Source organism: Python bivittatus, unplaced genomic scaffold (assembly GCF_059951505.1).
Source record: "Python bivittatus isolate LINGU-HERP-01145 unplaced genomic scaffold, Pbiv_v1 ctg000200_np1212, whole genome shotgun sequence".
Classification (NCBI taxonomy): domain Eukaryota; kingdom Metazoa; phylum Chordata; class Lepidosauria; order Squamata; family Pythonidae; genus Python; species Python bivittatus.
Window position 1 is genome coordinate 15225610 of NW_028277040.1, and position 12154 is coordinate 15237763.

Consider the following 12154-nt stretch of genomic DNA (forward strand, 5'->3'; position numbering starts at 1 on the left):
CTGACCAATTTCAGCATTTATAAGAGAACAGCCATTTCAATCTGTTATCACTTTCATTTTACAGTATGTATCTTAAACTTAAACCACTCAAGCATACTTATTACAGATGCAGTTGTGCTTTGATCTCCTCAAAGACCTGATAGCAACATTCCGCTTTATATACTGTGGAAAATTAGCTAGTCTTTTATTTTTAACTGATGTTTCATTACAATGTCACCGTATATTAAGGGAATCCTTTCAGTGTATTCCATGGATAGTTTATTATGAAACTGGTTAAGACTGAATCAGAAAAATTGGGGAAATATTTCTGCTTTAATGTTCTTTCCAGAATCACACGAGGAACCAAAAACACTCCATTTAAGAATTCTAGATAAATCGGATGACGACAGTGTTTGATTTGCTTGTTCATTCCTCTAAATCAAGTGTGTTTAGTTCTTCTTCTAGTTCTTCCAAGTCCTCACCAGTAAACAGATTTTCGTCAACAGGTACGGCATCAATTACACCATTTTCTGGGTTGCCTTCCATGTCACTGTCAGGGTCTAAATCACTTTGCTCTCCATTTTCAAGTCCACCCCCTGAAGCTTCACTTAACTTGTTGTCTGAAAAATAAAATAATTTTTATTATACATTTTTGTATATGTGTGTGCCTTCAAGTCATTGTTAACCCCTGGCAACTGCCTGGACTAGTCCCTGCAGTTTTCTTGGCAAGATTTTGGAAGTGGTTTGCCATTTCTTTCTTCCTAGGGCTGACAGAGAGTGACTGGGCCCAAGGTCACCCAGCTGGCTTTGTGCCTCAGGTGGGACTAGAACTCATGGTCTCCCAGTTTCTAGCCTGGTCCCTTAACCACTACACCAAACTGACTCTGTATTTATGCATTAATCATATCAGAACTGATGAATTAAAAAATAAAACTATCAAAGCACTATACTTGGATATAAACCTCAGAGAAATCAGGAGTCTAATACTTCATCTCCTGGACATATTTATGCATTTCAGTTCAAATGTTGTAAAAAGCTCCTTCTGAGCAGATAGATTTAGGACCTCAGCTTTATTTTCAAGTACGGGTTTTGAATTATCCACTTGGAAACAATTTTACCTTGTTTTTGCATCTATTTTTATATTTTTCAGCAATGTCTTAAAAAACATATTCTGTACTTTTTGAAAAAAAAACCTTGGATTTATATTTTTCCATGCATATAATGTTCTTTAAATTTGGTTGCTTATTTCAATTCCAGTTATTTATTTTTAAATGATGCCATTTAATTGGTGCCTAAGTTTGATGGTCTTCACTTTAATGCATTTCAGTCTATTAGTCTGTAACACCCACTGGCCTTTAAGAAACAAATACCTGTGCCAGGCTCCTTGAACTGAACCTATTGCTGCTAGGTTGGTAAATAGAAAAAACAGCCTAAGCATATTTAATAGGCCCAAATCATGGAAGCCAGCTGAATGGGCTGAAGATAGGAGAAGGGAGTATATCTTTCATAAAAAGGTGTGGAAAACATTTCATTTCAGAATCTTTTAAAACAAAACATTTTACACACCTCTATTTTCCTAGCTTTACTCTATTGTGCCCTCTGTGCAGCAGCAAGCTGGTCTTGGGGAAAGGGAGGCATAGTTTTGCAGTGCTGTATTGTGCCTATATCCCCATGACCTTGTGACCATCTAGGTTTGACTAATCCCGGTGTTATATAAGATGTACAAGAAACAAAGGGTTATCTGAAATTTTGATTTCAATGACAGCAGTATGCATCTTCTTGTTTTATCAGCATCAATGGCTATCAATAAATACATTAATGGGCAGAATACAAAAGTGCTAGTTATGACTTCTAGAGCTCTACACAGGCTATCTGACAGTATCCTATGTGAATGTGCCTGGGTCTTAAGAACTGAGGTGGGGGGTATATCCCTGCTGTGTGGACTATCTTTATTAAAAACTTGTTTAATGGGAACATGAGACATTCTTCTCAGTCACTGTTCTTAAGCTCTAGAATTCTAGTTTAGGGAGACCAAGCTAGCTCCAATGTCTCTTATTCTTCTGTTCTGCAAGTATTTTTACTTATAAAAAGGTTTTTGCTATCTGATTTATTACTGAAAGCACTTTTAATCTTGTTTTTCTGTTACTTTTTTCTCTAATGAGTTGCAAATACCTTTTTATTATAATTTTGTTAGTTAACCCACAGTCTATTTTCAGCCATTTTTTAGCGGAACAGTTGGAGACTATAGATGTAATAAAAATAAATAAGGAATAAATAAGGAATATTTTATATCAGGGTTTACAAAATATTCTCTGTGAAGAACTAAACTACCAAAACAAATCACACATGTAATAGGAGTCACATATTTTGGTATTAGCTATTAAATATAGGATAGCATTCAGAATCTAAAAATTACCAGAATCTTCACAAAACAGTGTAAAAGAGGTTCTTAAACATCTTACCATCCTTCTCAGTGGAAGCATATATGCTAAATCGTTCCAGACTAGCTACAGTAATTCCAGTCTCATCCACAGCTTTTGGAACATAAAGATTCAAGTCGATATCATTTACACGCACAAGTTCATCAACCTGAAGAGCAAGAAAAATGTTTTCCTATAATTAGGCTTCCTAATCTTGCTTATAGTAGAATCCTTAAACATTTATTCCTAAATTAATTATCCCTGTATTTAATAACGTTTATGCCCAGATGCTTGTGCACTGGACTACAACCTTGAAACAAGTGCTGACAGAGGATTTAACTAAAAGATTCTTGAATTGTGGAAGAATATTTTTTTTTTCTCAGTATCAGATACGCACTGCTCTTGCAGCTGCTTTACCTCATCTTCTCCTGTGCCTTGAATATAATGAGTGTCATCTGCTTCTTCATCATCTGCATCAACCAGTTCTGGACGGAACTCAAATACTTCACGTCCGCTGATCTAGCCACAGAGAACAGGCACAATGTTAAATAAAAAAGGAACAGTTAAAGGCAGATGAATTTCAGGACACCTTACTTTAGTAAAAACTACTGCCCTAATTTTGCTATATAAAAGAGCAGAACATACCACCAACGCTTTGCCAGCTTTAAAGTCCGCTTTCCTTCTTTCCATATCTTGTTCAGCCTTATTGATCTTTTCTTGTCTTTTTCTTTTCTTCCATGCAAGAAAAGACTCTAAAGTAATTTTAGTAACATTTGGTCCTAAGGCAGAACGCTGCAAGGTAAAAGATAATTGCTTAGCAGGCTTTTGGAAGACCATCTCTTTTTTTTTCTCTAGCACATTAAAATCTAAACCTATCATAAATCTTTTCGGCAAGGTGGTCTGCAGTTTGCTGACTGTGAGTATATGGGTCAGTCCCCTTGAATTTCTGGCTTATTTGGAACCAAATGCAGGACTTGTTTTTTAAATCATGGATTCCAGAATCTACAAGGAGTTGGAAATGTAAGGTACAAATTAAAATTAACTTAAAAAAACCCTCCACCCTTATATGCTAATCTAATATTAATTATTCCTATCCAATGAAACATACAAGCCAAATTCATTACACAAAGATATTCAGTTAAGATAAATGGGTGCCCCCTGGAGACAAGTACTAGTATTAATTTTCATATTGTCTAATGTTGCATAAATTAAAAACCTTAAATTTTAAAAGTAATCTAACAATCCTGCAACTCTATAAATATTGCTCAATAATTAAAATATAATAATTGCAATTTTATAATATCTCTAAATTTAACATTTTCAGCTATACTAATGGGAGCCTTTCATTGCCCAAATAACTGCATTCCTTCCCTCACTATATCTATTTCAGGGTAAGTAACCACATTACCTCTTTTTCTATTAGATCTTCTAAAGAAATTTCTTCTTCTTTTTCTTCCTTCTTTTTGTCCTTTTTGAGCACGAAACCAGGAGGGAGTGCATGGCGGTACATACAATTGTCTCCTCCACCAGGACAGACCCAAAACCAGCCGTATTTATTGTTTTCAATAGCATCAAGGAAATACTTGCACACCTGCATTAAACATTTAGCATGAAACTCTGTTTTCCCATACTCTATTTTATACCCACAAGAGAATGCTGCTTATTTCTGGTGACAAAATGCAAAAATGTGAATTAGCCCGTACCAATATCAAAGTAGCTTGAGGAGACAATATGGAAATGTTTGCTTTATTTCAACAGAATAAAAAGTGTCCAAACTCTTTTTTTCCTGAGTTAGAACTATCTTAATTAAAATGCAAGGTTATTTTAGATATTGGACATCAATCACTTCAGATGATGTTACCATACTTGTTATCTCATTCTCCATTTATATTAGCATAATCATAGTTACTTAGCATATATAATCCTAAATATATCTGAAATAGCTCTTTAATTTATGATTGGGAAAAGGTAGCTGGACAGTAACAGCAATGGCAAGGTGGTCTGCAGTTTGCTGATTGTGAGTACATGGGTCAGTCCCCTTGAATTTCTGGCTTATTTGGAACCAAACAGCTTGCCAAAATAGCTATATTTCCCCAAATTATTCATTTATACTGACACGAGTAAGTATCATTCCTTGAAACAGGATTTGTTTTCAATATGTAATAAGTCTCAGCCCTTCTGCATGCCTTTCAGATTACAATGAGTGTCTAAAATAAAATAGAAGCAGTTAAAATACAGTTGGAATTACATCTGGAAAACACTTATTAATACATGGTAAAATAATTTTATGTATGAGATAGTTCTTATTCTATGGATTCATTATTTCCCTGCATTTTATTATGTTTATATGCTGTTACTGTCCAGGTTAAAACACACTATACTTTTGAATTGTGGAAGTTTTGAAAAGCTTCAGCTATTATTATACTAGCCTTCCATATCACACAGTGAGTAGTACTTCAGTTCATCTTATCAACTGCTTTCTCTCCTAGATGGAGAGTATACACAACAAAATAATATATAAAATCTACATAAAGAAAATCCAATACAAGATATTTAATTAGATATTGCTATTGAAATGAAAAATACATACTATTTGCGTTTTAGGTTTTTTCTTTTCAGCCTCCCCATGCTTCTTATTCACTACTTCCTCCAGCTTTTTTTCATCCCAGTTATCCATTGTGTCTGGACAGAACAGCAAAACATTTCATGAAAAGAAATGTTTTAAGAAGAAAGCAAGCACCTTAATCACCATTAGCAAACAGAACAGACAAACAGAAAGACAAACAGAAAGATTTCATCTGCATGTTTATGAATAGTTAGGATGTAAAGAGTAATGTGAAGCAACAAGAGGAAACACTGAATGCTAAATATGAATTAGTTCATACAAAACAGGGCAATGTTATCAAAAACAATATAGAAAATGTTTGATTTGAATACTTTAGCAAGTATTCAATATCATGTAATAATATTTAGTACTTGTGTTCTAGACAGAACATGATTTAGCATTATGTTAACAAGTCATGGGTTCATGTAATGTCACTGCCCCCCCCCTTTCTAGTATGGCTGTTAGACTGGAAACTTTTCATTTTGATGAACTGCGAATCTTCAAAATGCATGAAACTGAACCGGTCACATCCTTCGTCTAGATTTAGACATAAGCACTGAACTGTGGTTGAATGAAAACAAGTCAATGTTTTTTTATCACCTCCCAAAAATATCTAATAGTAGACAAAATGCACCATCCTATACTTAACAAGGTGCACTTATAATCACACTACACTGGTTAGTGTTATTATGAAGGCTTTTATCAACAGCATGATTGCTTTTTGTTTTTTTTAGCCTACATATTATATTTCTAATATGGCCTATATGACCAGTGTGCACACCCCTTCATGTCAAGTTTATCAGCCCAATGTAAAACGAACAACAGAAGAGATAATCATAAAATATGATCGTATGGATGTTTCATTTACTGATGTTAATTAATTTTAGCACTGGATTTGTCCTGTGATCAGGTAGCCAAAGTGAAAGAAATATATTGTTAAAATGCCTCAAAAAGAGATCACACAGCTACTTATAAAGATACATGTAAGAGAAGAACACCTACCTCATAAATATTATACTTATTTATATACCCACAAAGGGACAATTTATTCCAAAAGTTACAGAAATGCACCTATTTTTCAGAAGCAACCTACCTTTCTCAAGATCTTCATCTCGCGCATCAATGTAAACACTTCTCTTTTCACACTTCCTCTCTAAAGACAAGTCATGAGAGAATTTGCACTTGTCTCCTTTTGTGCATTGCCCTTGCTTGAAGAAGGCACAGACTACGGATTTTGGATCTGCTCCTGTAAATTTTGCACACTGTTTAGTAATTTTTTTCAGATTAAATAAACAAAACCTGGGATGGAACACTAAAAAAGGCAGTTCCATCAAAGAAAATTACCTTTACTGATTTTTTGGGCAGCAACCACAGGTTTGAAAAGCTCATTCAGTTCTTGCAACTCTTTCTTCTTATCATCTTTCTTTAATTTTTTGTCAGCATCTGCTTGAGCAGCCTATTAGAGCACAATATCATTAATATATATAACAAACTATGGTTTACTATTATGTGAATAACTGTAGATATAATAAAAAACAAATCATATGATGTGCAAAGAGCAAAGAGGAAAGCCTAGTAAACATTTGCTTACCTGACGTGGGTTTTGTTGACCAAATTTAACTTGGTGGGTCACTGCCTTGATAAACTTTTGCTGTTTTGCTCCTTTCTTGTTCTTTAAGCCAAATGTTTTGTCCTAAGTTTAAAATATTAGCATGAGTGTTAGCATTACATTTTGCAAAATTCATGTAGAGCAATCCAGTGTTTGAAATCTACCCTTTGTAAGAACATAAACAGTAACAGAAAAAAATCATTTTTGCTTTATTAGAATACATTTAGGTTTTAGCATGTTCTCTTGAATAAATAGAAAAAGAATTTCTATGAGAAATGCCACTCAGAAGGAAACATGCAGACTTATTTGTCCCATATCTGTCAGTCCAATTTCTTAAAATATATATTCAATTTCTTTCCAGTCACAATGTGTGCTGGTTGTATCCATATAAATAAAATTGGTTATTGTGTTTGGACTTGGACCGTAAATAAAATTTTGAGATTTGAAATTGGTTATTTAAATAACTGAAAGATTTTAACTTCTCAAAGCCCTCCAAATTCAGGATTATGATAAACATGCTCAAGTGACAGTAAAACTGAAGTAAAATATTCTGCATACAAAGGAAACTAAAAAGAGAATGTATGAAATAGAACTGTGTGTATGTACCCAAAATTCTATCAACAGTAATAACAGATTATTAAAGTAGATGGAGCATTATAGAATTATCTATTTGAGCATAATTGGAGTGGAAACCTTTAAGCATTTTTATTTTTCCCCATATAACATAATATGCAGCGTTAAATATAGCTCTGAATAACTCTTAGATTTTTCTCTGTTATAGTTAAGCCTTAAATCTCACATTTTTGTAGCTTGCGTAGATTCAGTATTAAATGTATGCATTTTTCATTCCAAATGATTCAACAAATCCTGAAATTGTTTGGAAAAAGGAAAGATCTTTGTAACCACATTCCTGGTCAAGAGCTATTTTTGTTATAGGGCTTCTTTAAAGTGGGACTACTGCCCCTCCCACATTCTCTCAGGTAGAAACTGAGAATATTAAAAATGTAGTGCCTTTATGGAAAAAGCCATGAATTGATTGTCAACAAGATGAACTGGGTATAAACTTTCACTTTTTCTGAAAGATCCCTGTCAAAGATACATTAGACTTGGATATTACGTATGATATTCTTGTTAGGGTTGAATGTAAATGATATGAAATCTTAAGATATATGTCCCATAGTAAAGCTGAAAGAATTCTCCTTACAACTACAATTGGGACTGGAATCTCAACCATTGAGGGAAGCAGTCATTAAGTGAGATACCAAGACTGCTTCGCTCAACGACCGCAATCTGGGCACTCCTTAAGTGTCTGCTCTCTTTCTCTCTCAAATGATTGAAGATTTGAGCTCCATTACTGCAGCCTGCAGAAAGATTTCAGCTCCCCTCTGTCCTCTCCGCTTGCAAATTTCCCTACCAGCTTCCCCACTGACTTTCTGGGGCAGCCGGCAGAGAAGACTGCAAATGGTGATCACATGATCGCAGTGCACTGTAAATGCAAGCCAGTTGTCAAGCGCCCGAAATGAGGCTATGTGACTGTGGGGGGGGGGGGCACTGTGATGTTTTACAATAGCTGGAAGTGCTTTATGGTGTGTAAAGCACCCTTTCTGAGACCATTGTAACTTCGAACCATAGTTAAACGAACAGTTATTAAACAAGGACTACCTGTAGTAGCTAAAAGGATGCCATGTATCTTCAGTGCTTTCCGAAACTGTCTCTAACCCTTCTTTTGACATCAACAATCAAGTTACCCATTTCTATTTTTAGCAAGATATTATAGACTTTAAATATTATATCTCTGGTTCTAAAGAATGAGTACCAGCTAACTTCTCAAAGCCTGACAGCGGACTGTTAGCTAAACCTATCACTCTCTTGCTTTTTAAGAATGAGTTCTGTTGACATTATTGTATCCATAGCTCTCTGTAGTTTAATTATTGCTTTATCTCTGCCTTACTCTGAAGTTTAGAATTTTTGTAAATATTTTGTATACTATAATACCTTAAAGGAAATTAAGAGAGAGAGAGAAAGAAGCAAAAAAGATACCCTGGACTTTATTGTGATTAAAATGTAAGAGGAGCACATTCCTGCCAGCAAATTAATCTGGAATTATACATCAATTTTAACAAAGTAGGAAATGATTTTGTCAGATATAAAATGGTTCAAGAGCACTTTCTCTTGCCATATCCACCCAAAGAACTGCAGCAATGTGAGTTGTTCCCAAAAAGCCTGAGTATGCCAATTGATGGAAATCCTTACACTGCTTAAGATGATTATTTTAAAGATCACAGAATCACACCATCCTTTCTTCCAATGCTTCATTCCTTTTCACTGTATTCCCCCTTCCTTTACTACTCCCTCATAGAGATAAGTCACAGCCCATACTCTTTTCTTTCTTGAGTCCTTCAAACTAGTCCTTTTAACATCTTACTGCAGCTAAAACAAAACAGGTGTAATTGAAATAATTCTATATTATTTTTTTCCTCAGTAGTTTCACTGTCTCTATTTTAGATTTTAAATCCTTTAAAAAAAGGGACTTATGATATATTTTATTCCTGTGTAAGGAAGTACCATTCCTTACACAGTTCTATATAGTAACTTAATATATGTATCATGTCCATAGATTAGCTTGTTTTAATGACTCCAAGTCTAATATTTATTACTGTACTCATTTTGGTTGATTCTAATAGGATATTGGTCTCACAGACCAACACTGATATCATTGATTATTATTCTAGCAAACATTAACAGAATTCGTTTTTGCTCAAAATCCACTCCTATCAGTTTTACCCCAAGATTCAGTGACATTTTATCTGAGCTGTTGCCCCACTAACTGAAACTTTTTAGAGGCCTGATACATAATTAACTCTCCTACCATCACAGATTAGCAGTGTAAATCTTAAAACAGTTCAAAGCCATTTGGCTTCATGTGGTTATTACATAAAGGCTAGGCAAAGCTTTGAAGAGATGCTCTGTTTCAAAGATTTAGGCAAAGCTTCCCTCAAAGCTGCTTTGCAGCCCCTCCAAGTCAAACTGCTCTAGCCCAAGAGAAGACTGAGAAGAGTCTTCTTCCTTCACCACTCACCAAAGTATTGCTAGGCTGAGGTGGTCTTAGTGGAACTCTCTGCAGTGCGCAAGAAAGCCATATGGCCTGGAGCCCCTTAGGCACGTGCCAAACATCTTCCAGGAAGGGTTGCTTCAGTGCATGCTGAATCCTGCAGCACTGGTCCCAACTGTTTATAGAGCCAAGGCAAATTACTTCACAGAAATGAACTGGGTCAACTCTTTGACAAAGAGAATCATGTGGCCTCCATAGTACAAATCTATTCATGGAAGGAAATCTGTTACTTCACACAGGTCTAATTAATATACCTTTAGAGCCAACTCCAATGTGCATTCACTTGTACATAGGTATGTAACAGAACTTTAAGCATGATACTTAAATTGATGGTGTTAATTCCTTGGCATTATGTCCATATATTTGTATCTGCATTCCAGCTGTGCCCAATAATTCCTACTAACTATTAACAGAGGTTTTTAGCCTCAGCATGTAAAACTTTTTAAAAATTCTTTTTTAGTTTTTAACTTCACTGGGAAGGATTCACTGGGGCTTGTGTTTAACAATAACCCACCACCTTCCACAAATCCCTGCAATGTCAGTCAGCCAATACTGAGAGCCGGGGACACCTTGGTTCAAATACCCACTCAATCAGAGTTCACTGGGTGGCTTTGTGCAAGTCATTCTCTCTCAGCTAAGCCTACCTCACAGGATTGTCATTATAAGTACCAAATTAGGAGAGATCCCCATATATGCCACCTTTAATTCCTAAAGAAAACATGGGATATATGGACAATAAATACATAATACAAGCTGGACAGAGACTGATTCTGAGAAAGCTACCTATAATTAAGAACATTTTCATTCAGTCCAAAGTAAAGCTCCAGCATCAGTTACAGATGCCAACAGATGCCTTGCCTTCTTTACATGTCTCTTTCTTCATCACCATCCCAGGCTTCAAACTAAAACTGAAATAAGAAAACAAGGCCTCTAAAAGTTTCTTTAGTGATTAACATACAGCCTAGTGCATTTCCCTAAGGGTACCATTATTTAAAGTTACATACCTACGATTTTTTTAATCCTCATATGTAACCCACAAAAGTCCCGCAAGCCTGAGTACACTAACCAAATCTTTTTAGCTAAAGGCATGACAATAAAGATGCTGGATCTAATTTCAGTTTCAACATATACAGTGGGAGTCTCCTAAAACTGCATTTTTTCCAAGGTTTGTCTAAGGAAGGACAAACCCCCAGAAGAAGGGGCGACTTCCTCCACTCTTATTCTACTAAAAGTGGCCTAAACTCACGAAGGAGACAGGTAATTTGTGTCCGAACCACCCTCCGTCTACACTTTTCCACACGGAAACTCGGAAAATTGGCCCGTCAAGGAGAGGAGAGGCCCCGTTTCCTTTCCCCCTTCAATGCTACTTTTCCACAGGCAGGCAAGGGGGAGAGAGTGAGTGAGTACCGGGAGAAACGCGTGAAGCCTCCCTCGCTGAAGAGAAGGACTCGGGCCGGAGACTTACCTCGATTATCTTCTCCTTCTTCTTCTGATCCGCCTTTTTACTCCCCGCCGCCGCCGCCGCGGGCTGTTTCTTCGGGGGCATTTCGGGGCGGGGGAGGAGAGGGGAAGAGGCCCAGAGGGAGAGGTGCCGCTCGCTTTTGCTTAACGGCAAGCGAGAAAGCGGAGGGGCGACGACGAGCGAGTGACGAAACGAGCTGGAGGGAGGGAAAGAGGGCGGGAGGGCGGGCAGCCGGAACAAATGCCCCAGGTTTGCGACAGGCCGTCAGTGAGGAAAGCGGCAGAAACACGAGACGGAAGCGAGGCTCCGCAGCGGTGGAGGCGGCGGCGAATCGCAAACGTCCACAATGCATTTCGCGAGGGTAAAGCGAGGGGAGGGGTCGGAAACATTCGCCCTTTGTGTATTACGTCACGGAGTTCTTTCTTCCGATCGCGGGGTCAAGCGGGGAGTAGAGGGAGGCGGGGTTAGGGTGGAATTGGAAGGGCGGCGCGTGCCGAATTCACACACTCCCTTTCAAGTCGGGATCCGCGGAAAGGGATTTGCTATTGCATTCTTCCGGATTATTTTGTTGACTTCTCAACTCTAGCCCCGGGAATACCTCTGATGACTTTCTATCCAAGTCCTAGTCAGGCTCGACTTTGCCTAGCTTTTCGAAATTGGCAAGAGCATTAACTAATCCTCATTTACATCTCTACCGTGCTTACTTTCCATTCGTGTGTCGCTGTGTGTGCATCGGAGGCAGCCAACCAAATATATGCATGCATTACAGCACAGGCTTCGTGAACTTCCCTTCGTAAAGATCTCCGTCTTCGTGGAGACTGCTGCAATCTACAGTACAAGTGTATTCGCGAGGATAGTATGATTTTTGTTGTTTTGAAAGACAACCCAACACTTTAATACTTAAAATACATGCAGTGTGAATTCACATCCTTCAGACAAGTCACTTACATCACTGGGAGGATATTTT

The 12154-nt window shown here is 37.0% G+C and overlaps 1 protein-coding gene across 1 annotated transcript; it reads right to left on the reverse strand.

Annotated features, from left to right (window-relative positions):
* Nucleotides 1-382: 382 nt before the first annotated feature.
* Nucleotides 383-11404, reverse strand: ZC3H15 (zinc finger CCCH-type containing 15). Its single transcript, XM_007422654.4, has 10 exons — nucleotides 11191-11404; nucleotides 6596-6697; nucleotides 6349-6460; nucleotides 6098-6250; nucleotides 4990-5081; nucleotides 3808-3990; nucleotides 3045-3191; nucleotides 2817-2918; nucleotides 2442-2568; nucleotides 383-599 (listed from the first exon to the last, which is right to left on the reverse strand). The coding sequence occupies exons 1-10, from the start codon at nucleotides 11269-11271 to the stop codon at nucleotides 406-408; spliced, it is 1293 nt and encodes a 430-aa protein (XP_007422716.2). The 5' UTR covers nucleotides 11272-11404; the 3' UTR covers nucleotides 383-405.
* Nucleotides 11405-12154: the final 750 nt, after the last annotated feature.